Below are 22,401 nucleotides of genomic sequence, written 5' to 3'. Positions count from 1 at the left end.
ACTGTCCTGCTGCTATAGCTCAAACAGATACTCACTTGGCCTGCTGCTATAGCTCTGACAGGCGCTAACCTTGCCTACTGCTATAGCTGAGACAGACACTAACCTGGCCTGCTGATATAGTTCAGACAGACACTAACCTGGCCTGCTGCTATAGCTGAGACAGACACTAACCTGGCCTGCTGATATAGCTCAGACAGACACTAACCTGACTTGCTGCTATAGTTCAGACAGTCACTGACTTGCCCTGCTGCTATAGCTCAGACAGACACTAACCTGGCCTGCTAAAATAGCTCAGACAGACACTAACCTGGCCTGGCCTGCTGCTATTCCTCAGACACTCAATAACCTTGCCTGGCCTGCTGCTATTTCTCAGACAGACACAAACCTGGCGTGCTGCTATTGCTCTGACAGACACAAACCTGGCCTGCTGCTATATCTCAGACAGACACAAACCTGGACTGCTGCTATATCTCAGACAGACACTAACCTGGCCTGCTGCTATTGCTCAGACAGACACTAACCTAAACTTCTGTTATAGCTCAGACAGACACTAACCTGGCCTGCTGCTATAACTCAGACAGACACAAACCTGGCCTGCAGCTATTGCTCAGACAGACACTAACCTGTCCCTGGCCTGCTGCTATAGCTCAGACAGACACTAACCTGGCCTGCTGCTATTGCTCAACCAGACACTAACCTGGCCTGCTGCTTTATCTTAGACAGACACTAACCTGTCCTGCTGCTTTTTCTCAGATAGACACTAACCTCCCTGGCCTGCTGCTATAGCTCAGACAGACACTAACCTGGCCTGCTGCTTTATCTCAGACAGACACAAACCTGCCCTGGCCTGCTGCTATAGCTCAGACAGTCACTAACCGGACCTGCTGCTTTATCTCAGACAGACACAAACCTGCCCTGGCCTGCTGCTATAGCTCAGACAGTCACTAACCTGGCCTGATGCTATTGCTCAGACAGACACTAACCTGGCCTGATGCTATTCTCAGACAGACACTAACCTGGCCTGATGCTATTGCTCAGACAGACACTAACCTGGCCTGATGCTATTGCTCAGACAGACACTAACCTGGCCTGATGCTATTGCTCAGACAGACACTAACCTGGCCTGATGCTATTGCTCAGACAGACACTAACCTGGCCTGATGCTATTGCTCAGACAGTCACTAACCTGGCCTGCTGCTATAGCTCAGACAGTCACTAACCTGGCCTGATGCTATTGCTCAGACAGACACTAACCTGGCCTGATGTTATATCTCAGGCAGACAGTAACCTGCCGTTGCCTGCTGCTATAGCTCAGCTGGACACTAATCTTCCCTGGCCTGCTGCTATTGCTCAGCCAGATTCTAACACTCACTGGCCTGCTGCAACATCTCAGACAGACAGTAACCTGGCCTGCTGCTATAGCTCAGCTGGACACTAACTTCCCTGGCCTGCTGCTATTGCTCAGACAGATTCTAACACCACTGGCCTGCTGCTACATCTCAGACAGACAGTAACCTGGCCTGCTGCTATAGCTCAGCTGGACACTAATCTTCCCTGGCCTGCTGCTATTGCTCAGACAGACACTAACACTCACTGGCCTGCTGCTATATCTCAGACAGACACAAACCGGGCCTGCTGCTATAGCTCAGACAGACAGTAACCTGGCCTGCTGCTATATCTCAGACAGACACAAACCGGGCCTGCTGCTATACCTCAGACAGACACAAACCTGGCCTGCTGCTATTGCTCAGACAGACACTAACCTGGCCTGCTGCTATAGCTCAGACAGACACTAACCTGGCCTGCTGCTATTGCTCAACCAGACACTAACCTGGCCTGCTGCTTTTTCTCAGACAGACACAAACCTGGCCTGCTGCTATTACTCAGACAGACACTAACCTGGCCTGCTGCTATAGCTCAGACAGACACTAACCTGGCCTGCTGCTATAGCTCAGACAGATATTAACCAGGCCTGCTGCTATAGCTTAGACAGACTCTAACTTGGACTACTGCTATAGCTCAGACTGACGCTAACTTGGCCTACTGCTATAGCTCAGACATATACTAACATGCCCTGGTCTGCTCATGTTGCTCGGACAGACACTAAACTGTCCTGCTGCTATAGCTCAAACAGATACTCACTTGGCCTGCTGCTATAGCTCTGACAGGCGCTAACTTGGCCTACTGCTATAGCTGAGACAGACACTAACCTGGCCTGCTGATATAGTTCAGAAAGACGCTAACCTGGCCTGCTGCTATAGCTGAGACAGACACTAACCTGGCCTGCTGATATAGCTCAGACAGACATTAACCTGACTTGCTGCTATAGTTCAGACAGTCACTGACTTGCCCTGCTGCTATAGCTCAGACAGACACTAACCTGGCCTGCTAAAATAGCTCAGACAGACACTAACCTGGCCTGGCCTGCTGCTATTCCTCAGACACTCAATAACCTTGCCTGGCCTGCTGCTATTTCTCAGACAGACACAAACCTGGCGTGCTGCTATTGCTCTGACAGACACAAACCTGGCCTGCTGCTATATCTCAGACAGACACAAACCTGGACTGCTGCTATATCTCAGACAGACACTAACCTGGCCTGCTGCTATTGCTCAGACAGACACTAACCTAAACTTCTGTTATAGCTCAGACAGACACTAACCTGGCCTGCTGCTATAACTCAGACAGACACAAACCTGGCCTGCAGCTATTGCTCAGACAGACACTAACCTGTCCCTGGCCTGCTGCTATAGCTCAGACAGACACTAACCTGGCCTGCTGCTATTGCTCAACCAGACACTAACCTGGCCTGCTGCTTTATCTTAGACAGACACTAACCTGTCCTGCTGCTTTTTCTCAGATAGACACTAACCCTCCCTGGCCTGCTGCTATAGCTCAGACAGACACTAACCGGACCTGCTGCTTTATCTCAGACAGACACAAACCTGCCCCGGCCTGCTGCTATAGCTCAGACAGTCACTAACCGGACCTGCTGCTTTATCTCAGACAGACACAAACCTGCCCTGGCCTGCTGCTATAGCTCAGACAGTCACTAACCTGGCCTGATGCTATTGCTCAGACAGACACTAACCTGGCCTGATGCTATTGCTCAGACAGACACTAACCTGGCCTGATGCTATTGCTCAGACAGACACTAACCTGGCCTGATGCTATTGCTCAGACAGACACTAACCTGGCCTGATGCTATTGCTCAGACAGACACTAACCTGGCCTGATGCTATTGCTCAGACAGACACTAACCTGGCCTGATGCTATTGCTCAGACAGACACTAACCTGGCCTGATGCTATTGCTCAGACAGTCACTAACCTGGCCTGCTGCTATAGCTCAGACAGTCACTAACCTGGCCTGATGCTATTGCTCAGACAGACACTAACCTGGCCTGATGTTATATCTCAGGCAGACAGTAACCTGCCGTTGCCTGCTGCTATAGCTCAGCTGGACACTAATCTTCCCTGGCCTGCTGCTATTGCTCAGCCAGATTCTAACACTCACTGGCCTGCTGCAACATCTCAGACAGACAGTAACCTGGCCTGCTGCTATAGCTCAGCTGGACACTAATCTTCCCTGGCCTGCTGCTATTGCTCAGCCAGATTCTAACACTCACTGGCCTGCTGCTACATCTCAGACAGACAGTAACCTGGCCTGCTGCTATAGCTCAGCTGGACACTAATCTTCCCTGGCCTGCTGCTATTGCTCAGACAGATTCTAACACTCACTGGCCTGCTGCTATATCTCAGACAGACACAAACCGGGCCTGCTGCTATAGCTCAGACAGACAGTAACCTGGCCTGCTGCTATATCTCAGACAGACACAAACCGGGCCTGCTGCTATACCTCAGACAGACACAAACCTGGCCTGCTGCTATTGCTCAGACAGACACTAACCTGGCCTGCTGCTATAGCTCAGACAGACACTAACCTGGCCTGCTGCTATTGCTCAACCAGACACTAACCTGGCCTGCTGCTTTTTCTCAGACAGACACAAACCTGGCCTGCTGCTATAGCTCAGACAGACACTAACCTGGCCTGCTGCTTTATCTCAGACAGACACTAACCTGGCCTGCTTTTATAGCTCAGACAGACACAAACCTGCCCCGGCCTGCTGCTATAGCTCAGACAGTCACCCACCTGGCCTGATGCTATAGCTCAGACAGACACAAACCTGGCCTGCTGCTATATCTCAGACAGACACAAACCTGGCCTGCTGCTATATCTCAAACAAACACAAACCTGGCCTGCTGCTATAACTCAGACAGACACTAACCTGGCCTGCTGCTATAACTCAGACAGACACAAACCTGGCCTGCTGCTATATCTCAGACAGACACTAACCTAAACTTCTGTTATAGCTCAGACAGACAGTAACCTGGCCTGCTGCTATTGCTCAACCAGAAACGAACCTGGCCTGCTGCTTTATCTTAGACAGACACTAACCCTCCCTGGCCTGCTGCTATAGCTCAGACAGACATTAACCGGACCTGCTGCTTTATCTCAGACAGACACAAACCTGCCCCGGCCTGCTGCAATAGCTCAGACAGTCACTAACCTGGCCTGATGCTATTGCTCAGACAGACACTAACCTGGCCTGATGCTATTGCTCAGACAGACACTAACCTGGCCTGCTGCTATAGCTCAGACAGACACTAACCTGGCCTGCTTTTATATCTCAGGCAGACAGTAACCTGCCGTTGCCTGCTGCTATAGCTCAGACAGACACTAACCTGGCCTGCAGCTATTGCTCAGACAGACACTAACCTGGCCTGCTGCTATATCTCAGACAGACACTAACCTAAACTTCTGCTATAGCTCAGACAGACACTAACCTGGCCTGCTGCTATTGCTCAACCAGACACTAACCTGGCCTGCTGCTTTTTCTCAGACAGACACTAACCCTCCCTGGCCTGCTGCTATAGCTCAGACAGACACTAACCGGACCTGCTGATTTATCTCAGACAGACACAAACCTGCCCCGGCCTGCTGCTATAGCTCAGACAGTCACTAACCTGGCCTGATGCTATTGCTCAGACAGACACTAACCTGGCCTGATGTTATATCTCAGGCAGACAGTAACCTGCCGTTGCCTGCTGCTATAGCTCAGCTGGACACTAATCTTCCCTGGCCTGCTGCTATTGCTCAGCCAGATTCTAACACTCACTGGCCTGCTGCTACATCTCAGACAGACAGTAACCTGGCCTGCTGCTATATCTCAGACAGACACAAACCGGGCCTGCTGCTATAGCTCAGACAGACAGTAACCTGGCCTGCTGCTATATCTCAGACAAACACAAACCGGGCCTGCTGCTATTGCTCAGACAGACACTAACCTGGCCTGCAGCTATTGCTCAACCAGACACTAACCTGGCCTGCTGCTATAGCTCAGACAGACACTAACCGGGCCTGCATCTATAGCTCAGACAGACAGTAACCTGGCCTGCTGCTATATCTCAGACAGACACAAACCGGGCCTGCTGCTATAGCTCAGACAGACACAAACCTGGCCTGCTGCTATTGCTCAGACAGACACTAACCTGGCCTGCTGCTATTGCTCAACCAGACACTAACCTGGCCTGCTGCTTTTTCTCAGACAGACACAAACCTGGCCTGCTGCTATTGCTCAGACAGACACTAACCTGGCCTGCTGCTATAGCTCAGACAGACACTAACCTGGCCTGCTGCTATTGCTCAACCAGACACTAACCTGGCCTGCTGCTTTTTCTCAGACAGACACTAACCCATCCTGGCCTGCTGCTATAGCTCAGACAGACACTAACCCTTCCTGGCCTGCTGCTTTATCTCAGACAGACACTAACCTGGCCTGCTTCTATAGCTCAGACAGACACAAACCTGCCCCGGCCTGCTGCTATAGCTCAGACAGTCACCCACCTGGCCTGATGCTATAGCTCAGACAGACATTTACCTGGCCTGCTGCTGTTGCTCAGGCAGACAGTAACCTGCCTTTGCCTGCTGCGATAGCTCAGCTGGGCACTAACCTTCCTTGGCCTGCTGCAATTGCTCAGACAGATACTAACCCTCACTGGCCTGCTTCTATAGCTCAGACAGACACTAACCGGGCCTGCTGCTATAGCTCAGACAGACACTAACCTGGCCTGCTGCTATAGCTCAGACAGACACAAACCTGGCCTGCTGCTATATCTCAGACAGACACAAACCTGGCCTGCTGCTATAACTCAGACAGACACTAACCTGGCCTGCTGCTATAGCTCAGACAGTCACCCACCTGGCCTGATGCTATAGCTCAGCTGGACACTAACCTTCCCTGGCCCGCTGCTATATCTCAGACAGACACTAACTGGGCCTGCTGCTATTGCTCAGACAGACACTAACCTGACCTGCTGCTTTATCTCAGACAGACACTAACCTGGCCTGCTTTTATAGCTCAGACAGACACAAACCTGCCTCGGCCTGCTGCTATATCTCAGACAAACACAAACCTGGCCTGCTGCTATAACTCAGACAGACACTAACCTGGCCTGCTGCTATAACTCAGACAGACACAAACCTGGCCTGCTGCTATATCTCAGACAGACACTAACCTGGCCTGCTGCTATATCTCAGACAGACACTAACCTGGCCTGCTGCTATTGCTCAGACAGACACTAACCTGGCCTGCTGCTATTGCTCAGACAGACACTAACCTGGCCTGCTTCTATAGCTCAGACAGACACTAACCTGGCCTGCAGCTATTGCTCAACCAGACACTAACCTGGCCTGCTGCTATAGCTCAGACAGACACTAACCTGGCCTGCTGCTATATCTCAGACAGACACAAACCTGGCCTGCTGCTATAGCTCAGACAGACACAAACCTGGCCTGCTGCTATTGCTCAGACAGACACTAACCTGGCCTGCTGCTATTGCTCAACCAGACACTAACCTGGCCTGCTGCTTTTGCTCAGACAGACACAAACCTGGCCTGCTGCTACTCAGACAGACACTAACCGGGCCTGCTGCTATAGCTCAGACAGACACTAACCGGGCCTGCTGCTATAGCTCAGACAGTCACCCACCTGGCCTGATGCTATAGCTCAGACGGACACTAACCTTCCCTGGCCTGCTGCTATATCTCAGACAGACACTAACCTGACCTGCTGCTTTATCTCAGACAGACACTAACCTGGCCTGCTTTTATAGCTCAGACAGACACAAACCTGCCCCGGCCTGCTGCTATATCTCAGACAGACACAAACCTGGCCTGCTGCTATAGCTCAGACAGACACTAACCTGGCCTGCTGCTGTTGCTCAGGCAGACAAACCTGGCCTTTGCTGCTGTGATAGCTCAGCTGGGCACTAACCTGGCCTGCTGCAATTGCTCAGACAGACACTAACCCTCACCTGGCCTGCTTCTATAGCTCAGACAGACACAAACCTGGGCCTGCTGCTATAGCTCAGACAGTCACCCAACCTGGCCTGCTGCTATAGCTCAGACAGACACTAACCTGGCCTGCTTCTATAGCTCAGACAGACACTAACCTGGCCTGCTTCTATAGCTCAGACAGACACTAACCTGGCCTGCTTCTATAGCTCAGACAGACACTAACCTGGCCTGCTGCTATAGCCTCACCCACCTGGCCTTCTATAGCTCAGACAGACACTAACCTGGCCTGGCCTGCTATAGCTCAGACAGACACTAACCTGGCCTGCTTCTATAGCTCAGACAGACACTAACCTGGCCTGCTTCTATAGCTCAGACAGACACTAACCTGGCCTGCTTCTATAGCTCAGACAGACACTAACCTGGCCTGCTTCTATAGCTCAGACAGACACTAACCTGGCCTGCTTCTATAGCTCAGACAGACACTAACCTGGCCTGCTTCTATAGCTCAGACATACACTAACCTGGCCTGCTTCTATAGCTCAGACATACACTAACCTGGCCTGCTTCTATAGCTCAGACATACACTAACCTGGCCTGCTTCTATAGCTCAGACATACACTAACCTGGCCTGCTTCTATAGCTCAGACATACACTAACCTGGCCTGCTTCTATAGCTCAGACAGACACTAACCTGGCCTGCTTCTATAGCTCAGACATACACTAACCTGGCCTGCTTCTATAGCTCAGACATACACTAACCTGGCCTGCTTCTATAGCTCAGACATACACTAACCTGGCCTGCTTCTATAGCTCAGACAGACACTAACCTGGCCTGCTGCTATAGCTCAGACATACACTAACCTGGCCTGCTTCTATAGCTCAGACATACACTAACCTGGCCTGCTTCTATAGCTCAGACATACACTAACCTGGCCTGCTTCTATAGCTCAGACAGACACTAACCTGGCCTGCTGCTATAGCTCAGACATACACTAACCTGGCCTGCTTCTATAGCTCAGACATACACTAACCTGGCCTGCTTCTATAGCTCAGACATACACTAACCTGGCCTGCTTCTATAGCTCAGACAGCCACTAACCTGACCTGCTGCTATATCTCAGACAGACATTAACTTGCCCTGTCCTGCTACTATATCTCAGACAGACACTAACCTGACCTGCTGCTATATCTCAGACAGACATTAACTTGCCCTGTCCTGCTACTATACTGTTGCTCTGCTGTTGTACTTGTTGCTTGATTCACAACGAGTCTGAGACTGGAATTCTGATCCAGGATTAGTTTTTCCTTTTAGATCATATGGAATAATATATTCATTTATGATGAAGTGTCTCAAAGTAATAGTGCGTATCTAGTTTCAGTGCCCAGATTCCCCAAACACTTATTTCGCAAGAACTTAAGAAGGTTCTTAAGAACAAAAATCAAGACTACATAGGATGGTTCTTATGCAATTCCTCAACAATATCTTAAGATTTAATGATTTTCTTATGAACTTCTGAAATATCTTCTTACAAATCTTCGTAAGATGTTTGTTGCTAGGCAACCGTTTTAGCTTACCTCTCTAGCTAGCAATGGAAATCATGTTAGCATATTTCTGATCGAAAACATCTTATTGAGTTTATAATCAATCAATAGTGATACTTTCAGAAGAAGTTTGTGAGTGAATTAAACATGTTCCAAAAAAAAAAATTCAACATGTTCAACTTTTTCTCACTGCCCTGAGTTGAAGACAAAAATTAAACCTTGGAATTAACAACATTTCCAATAACTTTATTTTCAAGAATCTAATTTCTTCTTAACTCTTTTGCTTAAAGGTGAAACATAAGAAAAACCGCAATAACATTTTCAAGAACCTTTTTGAGGAATAGAAACTTTGCAGCGTAGCCTAGTGGTTAGAGCGTTGGACTAGTAACCGGAAGGTTGCGAGTTCAAACGCCCGAGCTGACAATGTACAAATCTGTCGTTCTGCCCCTGAACAGGCAGTTAACCCACTGTTCCCAGGCCGTCATTGAAAATAAGAATATGTTCTTAACTGACTTGCCTGGTTAAATAAAGGTAAACAATTTTAAAAATTAAAAATTTAATTATCTTTCTTCATAAGTCTATAGTTAAGGAAAACACGGCAGTTAAGAAGAAATGTCTTCTGTTTTGTGAATCTGGGCCCAGGTCTACCCTGTCCACATAATCTTATTCATTATGATCTAAAAGGCAAAACTGATCCTAGATCATTCAGCACTCCTTCTCTGAAACGCTTTTGTGAATAATAATTGAGTCACATTGAGATAAAACAATTTTTTAAAAGAGAGCCCTGTATATGTTTACAAATAAAACCCTGTACATACATAAAACACAATAGACCTACATAATAACACACTTTATAATAATACACACTATAATAAAACACACTATAATAAAACACACTAAAATAATACACACTATAATAAAACACACTATAATAAAACACACTGTAATAAAACACACTATAATAAAACACACTATAATTAAACCCAACAGACCTACATAACCAATACAAATAAAACACACTATAATAATACACACTATAATAATACACACTATAATTAAACACACTGTAATAAAACACACTATAATAAAACACACTATAATAAAACACACTATAATAATACACACTATAATTAAACACACTGTAATAAAACACACTATAATAAAACACACTATAATAAAACACACTATAATAATACACACTATAATAATACACACTATAATTAAACACACTGTAATAAAACACACTATAATAAAACACACTATAATAAAACACACTATAATAATACACACTATAATAAAACACACTATAATAACACACTCTATAATAATACACACTATAATAAAACACACTAAAATAATAAATAATAAAACACACTATAATAAAACACACTGTAATAAAACACACTGTAATAAAACACACTATCATAAAACACACTATAATTAAACCCAACAGACCTACATAACCAATACAAATAAAACACACTATAATAAAACACACTATAATAATACACACTATAATTAAACACACTGTAATAAAACACACTAAAATAATACACACTATAATAAAACACACTATAATAAAACACACTGTAATAAAACACACTATAATAAAACACACTATAATTAAACCCAACAGACCTACATAACCAATACAAATAAAACACACTATAATAAAACACACTATAATAATACACACTATAATAAAACACACTATAATAATACACACTATCATTAAACACACTACAATAAAACACACTATAATTAAACACACTATAATAATACACACTATAATAAAACACACTATAATAAAACACACTATAATTAAACACACTGTAATAAAACACACTATAATAAAACACACTATAATAAAACACACTATAATAATACACACTATCATTAAACACACTACAATAAAACACACTATAATTAAACACACTGTAATAAAACGCACTATAATAAAACACACTATAATTAAACACACTGTAATAAAACGCACTATAATAAAACACACTATAATTAAACACACTGTAATAAAACGCACTATAATAAAACACACTATAATAATACACATAATACACATCATTAAACATATTTAAGAAAAGCAATTGCATTCTGTAACATATACGTCTCCAATCAATAATGTTAAATGCCTGAAAGGCACCAGAATATCGAACTGCAAGGAATACTGTTATTTTTCCACACATAAGGGGCAAAAAAAACTATCCAGATTTCCCCAATTCTGTGGAGACCAAAGGGATCTCCACAGTTATCCATCCCTTAGAACGGGTTTGGTCATTAGTACATCTAAAATTAATCAATGAAGTAATGTACAGAGGACGTTTCTGCAAGACTACTGTGTAAATACATAAGAGAGTGCAGCTCTCTTCTTATACAGACAGAGAGGTTCGTGGTGATTTTAGCATGTACATCTTGGTTGGGAAAAACCCCCAAAATTGGGATGTAATGCCAGCAAAGACACCACACAACACTAAACAATACATTAATTGCATTATAACGGTGACAAACGGTGCCCACAAACTGTTAGGGCCTACATAAAGCTGTTCCAACTGCAGACTCCCAACAGCAGTATCAACACGTTACCACTGCTCCACATGGCTATCAGAGGAGCCTTGTCTGGCAGTGAAACAGTTAATTCAGCCTCATTTACTGACATTAAAAAAAGCATAGCTGATATGGCTGACTTGCTTAAACAAATGTGGTTTCTAATGACAATTGAGATGTACAAACTATGGCATAAGGGGACGACAAGCGGATAAGAGGCAATCCGGAATTTCAATTAAGACATTAATGAGCGAGCTATGACGGGCGTAGTGAATATAACTATTTGTGCAGCACTTTTGAAATGTACAGCGAGAGAATTCAGAATATGGGCCTTTCTTCCAGTGTTCTCCCTGTACACCAAGTCAGAACCGTAGGATAAATAAAGGAGGCATATAAACAGACAATGATAGCTTTTACAATATTTGATGATTACATTTCTCTAATACAGGGGCTCCACCAAGTCAGAGCAGTAGGGCAAAATTAAAAGGTGAAAATAGACCAAATAATTAGGGTGAAGCACATGGGCTACTAACAGCTTACTACACAACATCCACTTAGTATTACTCTCTTAGCTACAGTATACATATCTCCCTGGCCTTTTACATCATTTATTCAGCAGCATACAAAACATTTTTGGACTCACTTGAAAAGGAAGGTAGCGCGGCGGTCCTTTGTGGGCTAATTTTGTCATCAAAGTCTGCCATTCTCTGGATTTATGGTGCTTTCAAGACAACTGGGAACTCTGGAGATGAAAAGTTGAATCATGATGACATCAGGGATCTTCAGGTCGTAGCTCTCGAGTTGGGTTGAAGTTAAAAACGTATTTTCACAGTCGTAGTTTGATTTTCCCAGTTGTCTTGAACTCACTAAAATCAGATTTTGCAGTTCCGAGTTAAAAGTTGTTTTGAGCACGGCACAAATCATGCTTCATTGACAGCAGGGCCAATGTTGAATGTTTATAATTTCAAACTAGGAAAAGAGACCCTTAATCTTAGACTTGGTACCTCACAACCACTCCACTGAATAGCAAGCTAATGATAGCTTTGTGATGCTTGCAGTTAGCCACTTATTCCTTCCAAACCACTCATTGTTGAATTTGCGATTTCCAACTTGTGTAATGTTTATGTCCAGTGGCCGATGAGCACCGATACCTTTTATCTATAATTTCTCCTCATAATTTCTCATAATATGACAAGGATTAAAAAGGATTTGCCAGTAGATTGTCGACTTGATTCATGATGATGACTGCTAGCTAAGATTTTGAAAGTATTATGTTGGACAGTCCAATCAAAGGTACTGTCGATAGAACGTGATTTGACATAATTTTATCTGTGGCCAATGAGCTTGAGCCTTCTTGGATGGGCACTTCTAATGTAACTCTATGGCAGCACCCAAGGGGCTTGAATTTTCGAGGTCTACCCTTAGACTTGGCCATGAAGTAGTGTCCCCATGAGTGACAGAAAACTGAGCCAATCACGGCTCAACGCTCTGTATTTTCTGCTGACTTGCCCCACCACCACCACCACCACCACCACCACAGAAAGCACTGAACTAGGCTGAAACACCTGCATTTTGGAGCTGCCTTACTCAAGAAAACAAAAAAATATATATATTCAATGATAAAACTCAATGATATATATATTTTTTAATGTTGTTTGCAAACTTATATGTGACACGTATTAATGCCAAAATTACATGCAAAAGAGGCAAGCCCAAATTTGTTTTGTTAATATTACATTTGTTGCCACTGGAGAGGTCTGTTCCACATGTTTGTAAAGAATACAATGTATCGCAGTGATAAAACATATTACTGAATGGAATACTGAGTCAAAAACAGATGCTGCCGTGTGAATATAAACAATGTCAACATAGTCTATTACAGGGAGAATCTTCCTTCTATTTTCGGGAACTGAGGCAGGATTTATTTCTATATTAAACAACAAATCAAAGATCTCAGCTTCTTTGTCAAGTTTTCAATGTGTGTTTCAAAAGGCAAACTTGTCATCAAATCCAGATACCGAAGGAGTATAGTGAGAAACAAATGCTCAATTTGGGCTCCATTTTGGAATACAAAATAGGCAAGTTCTCAGGGTCAGCGCTACGAGACCTAGAGAACAGCATAAACCTGCTTTTATTTGCATTTAACACTTACACATCCGTAAGTGATTTTTGGATTGAGTCAATATCATGCCTAAGGTCACGAATGGCCTGCTGCACTGAAGAGGCACAGGAATAAATAACTGTGTCATATGTGCCCTGGTCCTCTTTCTCAGACTACAATGGCTGCTTATATTATACGAGGTAGAATTGCAAATATCCTGGGTGTTAAAGTTACATTGTTTTGACATAATTAAATGCTTCACATCTTAACATTCATCCATGAACTAATTTAATCTCTTCTCTCTCTCTTCTAGTATTTGGGTTGCATTGAAGTGCTTCGGTCCATGAAATCACTGGATTTCAACACGAGATCGCAAATAACAAGGTAAGAGATTCACGTATTTTGTTGAAGGAAATGGATACTATGTGTTGTGTGATCCATTTCACCCATATCTTACCCATACTTTAACCCTGTTTTACCCAAATGTACCCCTATTTGACCCTATGTTTTGCCCCCATTTGACCCTATGTTTTACCCATATTAACATGTTTTACCCATATTTTATCCATATGAACCTGTTTTACCCCCATTGCATTCGGAAAGTATTCAGACTCTGACTTTTTCCACTTTTTGGTACGTTACAGCCTTATTCTAAAATGTATTCAATTGTCCCCCCCCCTCATCAATCTACACATAATACCCCATAATGACAAAGCAAAACGAGGTTTATAAAAAATAAAAACTGATATATCACATTTACATAAGTATTCAGACCCTTTATTCAGTACTTGGTTGAAACACCTTTGGCAGAGATTACAGCCTTGAGTCTTCTTGGGTCTGACGCTACAAGCTTGGCACACCTGTACATGGAGAGCTTCTCTCATTATTTTCTGCAGATCCTCTCAAGCTCTGTCAGGTTGGATGGGGAGCGTCGCTGCACAGCTATTTTCAGGTCTCTCAGAGATGTTCGAAGAGGTTCAAGTCCGGACTCTGGCTGGGCCACTCAAGGACATTCAGAGACTTGTCCCAAAGCCACTCCTGAAAAACATCCCCACAGCATGTTGCTGCCACCACCATGCTTTACCATAGGGATGGTGCCAGGTTTCCTCCAGATGTGACACTTTGCACTCAGGCCAAAGAATTACATCTTTGGTTTCATCAGACCAGAGAATCTTGTTTCTCATGGTCAGAGAGTTCTTTATGTGCCTTTTGTCAAACTCCAAGCGGGCTGTCATGAGTAGCTTCCGGAGTAGCTTCCGTCTAGCCACTCTACCATAAAGGCCTGTTTCTTTCTCTGACATGCACTGTCAACTGTGGGACCTTATATAGACAGGTGTTTGCCTTTACAAATCATGTCCAATCAATTGAATTTACCACAGGTGGACTCCAATCAAATTGTAGAAACATCTCAAGGATGATCAATGGAAACAGGATGCACCTGAGCTCAATTTGGAGTCTCATAGAAAAGGGTCTGAATACTTATGTAAATAAGCTATTTCTGTTTTATTTGTAATACATTTGCTAGCATTTAAAAAAATCTGTTTTTTTTGCTTTGTCATTATGGGGTATTATGTGTAGATTAATCATTTGTTTTATTTAATGCATTTTAGAATCAGGCTGTAACGTAACTAAATGTGGAAAAAGTCAAGGGATCTGAATACTTTCTGAAGGCACTGTAGACTTACCTCTTATACTCACCCAACTGCCCCCATTTATTTAATTTCATCTCCACTGTCCCCAACCAATAGAAACCTTAGAAGAAGCCTGTATTTTCTATGGTTGTTTCTTGAATGACAAGGCCATGGGTAGAGCTGTGTCTGTGAGAGACGTGGGGCCTTAACTGTGAATATGGCATGTCTGTGAGAGACGTGGGGCCTGTACTGTGAATATGGCATGTCTGTGTCACGTTCACTTTTCTGCTTGAGTTCATGGAGTCAGCTAGGGTTAGGGTTAGGGTTAGGGTTAACCCTAACCCCTCTTCATTGTGCACCTAGCATTCTGTCTGGTTTAACCAGCAGCGTTCACACTACTGCACGGCAAGGACCACATTATATTGCACTATCCATTGATGAGAGAGAGAGAGAGAGAGAGAGAGAGAGAGAGAGAGAGAGAGAGAGAGAGAGAGAGAGAGAGAGAGAGAGAGAGAGAGAGAGAGAGAGAGAGAGAGAGAGATGGAAAAAGGTAGAGAGAGAGAAATAGAGAGAATGTGTGTGAGAGAGAGAGAAAGAGAGAGAGAGAGAGAGGGCGAGAGAGGGAGAGATGGATAGATGGGGAGAGAGAGGGAGAGAGAGAGAGAGAGAGAGATGGAAAAAGGGAGAGAGAGAGAAATAGAGAGAATGTGTGTGAGAGAGAGAGAAAGAGAGAGAGAGAGAGAGGGCGAGAGAGGGAGAGATGGATAGATGGGGAGAGAGAGGGAGAGAGAGAGAGAGAGAGGGGGGAGAGAGAGAGAGGGAGGGAGGGAGTGGGAGAGATGGAAAGGGGGAGGGAGAAAGGTAGAGAGAGAGAAATAGTGAGAGATAGTGAGAGAGAGAGAGAGAGAGAGAGAGAGAGAGAGAGAGAGAGAGAGAGAGAGAGAGAGAGAGAGAGAGAGAGAGAGAGAGAGAGAGGGAGGGAGGGAGAGATGGAGAAAGGTAGAGAGAGGGAGTGGGAGAGATGGAGAGGGGGAGGGAGAAAGGTAGAGAGAGAGAGTCAACTTTTGGTATACTATAAATGGACTTCCTATTCTAAAATAATTGAGAGCATGTATTTAAAGACGGTGATAAAAATAAAATAAACACATTTCAATAAAGAGATTAGAAATAAACACATTTCTCTCTCATCATCACCAAAGCTACTGCTATAAATGTACTGTAGCATAACCCTGTTCTTTTGTTTCTTATTGTATTATTAGGTGCATTATCCTCATACCAGTCTAGAATCTAGAAGGAAGCTGTCTTCAAACAGAGGGCCAGGATTCAAACACGTATTTCCCTTGTCTATATCTGTTGTAGAAGAATGCAGGTAGCCTAGCGGTTAGGAGTGTTGGGCCAGTAACCTAAATCTGTCGATGTGCCGTTGAGCAAGGCACTTAACCCTCATTGCTCCTGTATGTCAGTGTCTGCTAAATGATTAAAATGTGAAATGCTACCGTTTGTTAACCGGCTGTCCTCTAGGTCCTCCAGAATCCATAGACATACAGTGCCTTCGGGAAGTATTCAGACCCCTTGAATTTTTCCACATTTTGTGACGTTACAGCCCTGTACTAAAATTGATGAAATAAAACACATTCTTCAGCAGTCTACACACAAAACCACATAATGACAAATTGAAAACAGGTTTTTAGAAATTTTAGCAAATGTATTACAAATAAAACAGAAATACCTTATTTACATAAGTATTCACACCCTTTGCTATGGAACTCGAAATTGAGCTCAGGTGCATCCTGTTTAAATTGATCATCCTTGAGATGTTTCTACAACTTGATTGGAGTCCACCTGTGGTAAATTTCATTGATGGGACATGATAACACTCTAGAATCTAGGAGGAAGCTGTCTCATAGCAGAGGGCCAGGATTCAATTACATATTTCCCTAGTCTCTATCTGTTGTAGAAGAAAGCAGGTGGTCTAGCGGTTAGGAGTGTTGGGCCAGAAAGGCCTTGGTCAGGGAGGTGACCAAGAACCCGATGGTCACTCTGACAGAGATCCAGATTTCCTCTGTGGAGATGGGAGAACCTTCCAGAAGGACAACCATCTCTGCAGCACTCCACCAATCAGGCCTTTATGGTAGAGTGGCCAGACGGTAAGCCACTCCTCAGTAAAAGGTACATGACAGCCCACTTGGAGTTTGCCCAAAGGCACCTAAAGGACTTTCAGACCATGAGAAATAAGATTCTTTGGTCTGATGAAACCAAGATTGAACTCTTTGGCCTGAATGCCAAGCGTCACGTCTGGAAGAAACCTGGCACTACAGTGAAGCATGATGGTGGCAGCATCATGCAGGGAAATGTTTTTCATCAGCAGGGCCTGGGAGACTAGTCAGGATCGAGGGAAAGATGAACGGAGCAAAGTACAACGAGATCCTTGATGAAAACCTGCTCAGGACCTCAGACTGGGGCGAGGGTTCATCCTCCAACAGGACAACGACCCCAATGACCCTAAGCACACTCTCTCTGGAGAGACCTGAAAATAGCTGTGCAGCAACGTTCCTCATCCAACCTGACAGAAGATCTACAGAGAAGAATGGGAGAACCTCCCAAAATACAGGTGTGCCAAGCTTGTAGCGTCATAGCTATGAAGACTCGAGGCTGTCGTCGCTGCGAAAGGTGCTTCTACAAAGTACTGAGTAATAAAAAATTATATATATATTTTATTTAACCTTTATTTAACTAGGCATGTCAGTTAGGAACAAATTCTTATTTTACAATGACGGCCTACCCCGGCCAAACCCTCCCCTAACCCGGGTGACGCTGGGCCAATTGTGTGCCGCCCTATGGGACTCCCGATCACAGCCGGTTGTGATACAGCTCGGGATCGAACCAGGGTAGTGACACCTCTAGCACTGAGATGTATTGCCTTAGACAGCTACGCCACCTAGGAGCGAAGGGTTTGAATACTTATGTAAGACACTGTATTTCTCTTGCAGCTATAAGACTGATGATTGCTAAGCTTACCCGTTGTTTAACCAGCTCTATTTTCTGTGGCATGGAAGAATCACCATCCTGTCCTTGTGTCCTTCTATCTCTCTACCACCAGAGAGGCCATCAGCTTGGTGTGTGAGGCAGTCCCGGGGGCCAAAGGAGTGCTGCGGAAGAGAAAGGTACCCCCTAACTTCCTCCCCATATCTGGGGAAGGGAGGGAGAGAGCGAGAGAGTGAGAAAGAGATTGAGAGGGAGTGTGTGTGTGTGTGTGTGTGTGTGTGTGTGTGTGTGTGTGTGTGTGTGTGTGTGTGTGTGTGTGTGTGTGTGTGTGTGTGTGTGTGTGTGTGTGTGTGTGTGTGTGTGTGAGAGAGAGAGAGAAGAGGGGAAGGGATGGGGGTGTGGGACTGTGTTCTCTGTGTGTGTGTGGCATAGATCCAGCCCACGATGCACAGTGAGCTGTTCAGCTATGGTCAGCTCTGCTCAGTGACTCATGTAGAGCAGAATATCACTAATCAGGAGGCTGAGCTGGAGATGGGGAGCCATGCAATGTGTCTGTGTCCTCGTAGTGTGGGGTGTTGATCCATGCCATGTGTTTGACCTGAAGATGGGGAGCCATGCAATGTGTCTGTGTCCTCGTAGTGTGGGGTGTTGATCCATGCCATGTGTTTGACCTGAAGATGGGGAGCCATTCTATGTGTTACTGTGTGGATCCATGTTTCTGTCTTAGAGAAGCTTGCCATCATACTATGGGGTATGTGTCATTGTGGTGTGTGTGTGTGTGTGGGGGGGGGGTATTAATGAGATGGATATGGGGAGCCATGCTAGCTAGCTATGTGCCTGAGAGGAGCGTGTCCTCTTATAATACATTTAATCAGAGCAATATTCAGGTTGGATTCCATGCTAGCCTTTCCAATGTATATCTGTGTCTAACACAATATCACAACTGGCTCTGCCTGAAAGAATATAATAATATAATCTGATGCCCTTAAACTGTAGACCAGTGGTCACCAACAGGTTGTCAATCTCCAAGACATTTCTAGTCGATCTCCAAGACATTTCTAGTCGATCGCCAAACATTTCTGTAAAAAAACAACAACGACAAAGCCTTGTGTTCCTATAGTTTTATTAGTCTCGGGCTGTTGGTGGTATGTGCAGCCAATTCAGCTGCCCTGCGCGCCGGGTAGGCAAACTGTTGCCATTTCTTATGTCTGAAGGTACAGACCCTGCCTTCCCAGGGGGCGTGGAGAGGAAATTAAGTGCACTACGCCATCTCTGGCCCATCAGATGACCGAGTCTGCAGTAATGTAGCAGGCATACAAGAAAGCTACGGCAAAATTGATACTGTGAGATTTCAAAATGTTTAAATCAATGAATAGAGAGAGACTGTCAAAGAATACAGCAAAGAGCTGTTGTTTGTATGAGTGAGTTCATGTTTAAGTTCTTACTCAGCACTGTCAACACTTTGTTTTCAACAGTTTTCAACCCATAAAATGCGCGTTCTCCCTACTTCCACTCAGCGCTACAACCAGCACTGCAGCTGTAATGAATGAGTAGGAAAGTGTATCTATAGGCTTGTGTTGTTGTTATTAGTGGCTTGGGTCTTTTTTAATATCGAGGAATATTTCACTCTCTCTGTTCATAGGAGTAACAACATGAACTTTCGCTATCAGCTGGATGACCGTGTCCCTTTTTGGTCAGTGTCAGTGGAGGAAAGGGAGAGCGGAGGGATGTTAAGAGATGGACCCTCAGTCTGCTGCTCTCTCCCTCTGCTGAGATTGACCCTCAGTCTGCTGCTCTCTCCCTCAGCTGAGACTGACCCTCAGTCTGCTGCTCTCTCCCACTGCTGAGACTGACCCTCAGTCTGCTGCTCTCTCCCTCTGCTGAGACTGACCCTCAGTCTGCTGCTCTCTCCCTCTGCTGAAACTGACCCTCAGTCTGCTGCTCTCTCCCTCTGCTGAGACTGACCCTCAGTCTGCTGCTCTCTCCCTCAGCTGAGACTGACCCTCAGTCTGCTGCTCTCTCCCTCCACTGAGACTGACCCTCAGTCTGCTGCTCTCTCCCTCCACTGAGACTGACCCTCAGTCTGCTGCTCTCTCCCTCCACTGAGACTGACCCTCAGTCTGCTGCTCTCTCCCTCTGCTGAGACTGACCCTCAGTCTGCTGCTCTCTCCCTCCACTGAGACGGACCCTCAGTCTGCTGCTCTCTCCCTCCGCTGAGACGGACCCTCAGTCTGCTGCTCTCTCCCTCCACTGAGACTGACCCTCAGTCTGCTGCTCTCTCCCTCCACTGAGACTGACCCTCAGTCTGCTGCTCTCTCCCTCCGCTGAGACGGACCCTCAGTCTGCTGCTCTCTCCCTCCACTGAGACTGACCCTCAGTCTGCTGCTCTCCCTCCGCTGAGACGGACCCTCAGTCTGCTGCTCTCTCCCTCCACTGAGACTGACCCTCAGTCTGCTGCTCTCTCCCTCCACTGAGACTGACCCTCAGTCTGCTGCTCTCTCCCTCCGCTGAGACTGACCCTCAGTCTGCTGCTCTCTCCCTCTGCTGAGACTGACCCTCAGTCTGCTGCTCTCTCCCTCTGCTGAGACTGAACCTCAGTCTGCTGCTCTCTCCCTCTGCTGAGACTGACCCTCAGTCTGCTGCTCTCTCCCTCCGCTGAGATTGACCCTCAGTCTGCTGCTCTCTCCCTCTGCTGAGATTGACCCTCAGTCTGCTGCTCTCTCCCTCTGCTGAGACTGAACCTCAGTCTGCTGCTCTCTCCCTCAGCTGAGACTGACCCTCAGTCTGCTGCTCTCTCCCTCCACTGAGACAGAACCTCAGTCTGCTGCTCTCTCCCTCTGCTGAGACTGACCCTCAGTCTGCTGCTCTCTCCCTCTGCTGAGACTGACCCTCAGTCTGCTGCTCTCTCCCTCTGCTGAGACTGACCCTCAGTCTGCTGCTCTCTCCCTCCGCTGAGATTGACCCTCAGTCTGCTGCTCTCTCCCTCTGCTGAGATTGACCCTCAGTCTGCTGCTCTCTCCCTCTGCTGAGACTGAACCTCAGTCTGCTGCTCTCTCCCTCAGCTGAGACTGACCCTCAGTCTGCTGCTCTCTCCCTCCACTGAGACTGACCCTCAGTCTGCTGCTCTCTCCCTCTGCTGAGACTGACCCTCAGTCTGCTGCTCTCTCCCTCCGCTGAGATTGACCCTCAGTCTGCTGCTCTCTCCCTCTGCTGAGATTGACCCTCAGTCTGCTGCTCTCTCCCTCTGCTGAGACTGAACCTCAGTCTGCTGCTCTCTCCCTCTGCTGAGACGGAACCTCAGTCTGCTGCTCTCCACTGAGACTGACCATCAGATGCAGACACCATCAGCCCAGTAAAATAAAAAGCGAATTATTTAAACGTATGCTCACTCAGCTGTGCCTCACAAGTAATACAACAATGAATCTATTACCGATCATATAGCCTACCTCAAATTTTGAAATATATATATTTTTAAAAGTCCCGAACAACAATGCATTGGCTGGTGAATTCAGGCAAAGCCAGTATGGTGATAATGTATTGGCCTATAGCTTACTGAACAAACCTCATTGCTACAGTACTGTTTTTAATTGGTTAATGTTGCATGGGCTTACATTTTCTAAGTCATGGTAATAAAAAATCAGAGCGGGTAGATCTCGACATGCATTTTGACTCAGAAAGTGATCTTGACTCAGAAAGTGATCTTGACTCAGAAAAGGTTGGTGACAACTGCTGTAGACTATCAGAGTATAGCAGTTGCTTTAGTGTCCTGGCACGTTGGGTTTCTGATTAAAATGACCAAACAAAATGTATTATTCATATTATTATTGCTCTATTTGTGTATGATGTACAACTCATCTCCTACCTGCCTCTCTTCTCTCCCCCCAGCCTCCATCTAAAGCCCTGTCCAGCATATTGGGGAAGAGTAACCTCCAGTTTGCTGGGATGAGCATCAATTTGAATATCTCCACCAGCAGCCTCAACCTGATGACCCCAGACTCCAAACAGGTCAGTTTTTACAAACAATGTAAAGTTCCCTTTTGTGAAGAAAATATATTTCTGTATGAGATGTCAAGAACAGTTAGGCTACAGTGTTATTTAATTTCCTGATCAATGTGTGTGCCTCTGCCAGATCATAGCCAATCATCATATGCAGTCCATTTCCTTTGCGTCAGGAGGAGATCCAGTGAGTGATCCAGTAAGAACCATTTCTTTGATTTCAACC

General features: G+C 45.4%; 1 protein-coding gene across 1 annotated transcript in view; it reads left to right on the top strand.

The window, feature by feature from the left end:
• The window catches only part of shc3 (SHC (Src homology 2 domain containing) transforming protein 3), a 110,988-nt gene that overhangs the window by 15,254 nt on the left and 73,333 nt on the right, over positions 1 to 22,401 (top strand). The window contains exons 2-5 of the mRNA XM_052458496.1: positions 13,877 to 13,947; positions 18,295 to 18,358; positions 22,065 to 22,184; positions 22,309 to 22,374. Of these exons, the coding sequence (XP_052314456.1) occupies positions 13,877 to 13,947; positions 18,295 to 18,358; positions 22,065 to 22,184; positions 22,309 to 22,374 (321 nt within the window). The remainder of the gene's footprint in view (positions 1 to 13,876; positions 13,948 to 18,294; positions 18,359 to 22,064; positions 22,185 to 22,308; positions 22,375 to 22,401) is intronic.

Source organism: Oncorhynchus keta, chromosome 12 (assembly GCF_023373465.1).
Source record: "Oncorhynchus keta strain PuntledgeMale-10-30-2019 chromosome 12, Oket_V2, whole genome shotgun sequence".
NCBI lineage: Eukaryota > Metazoa > Chordata > Actinopteri > Salmoniformes > Salmonidae > Oncorhynchus > Oncorhynchus keta.
Note: the sequence above shows the minus strand (reverse complement) of the source record. Positions and strands in the feature narration are given on the sequence as shown.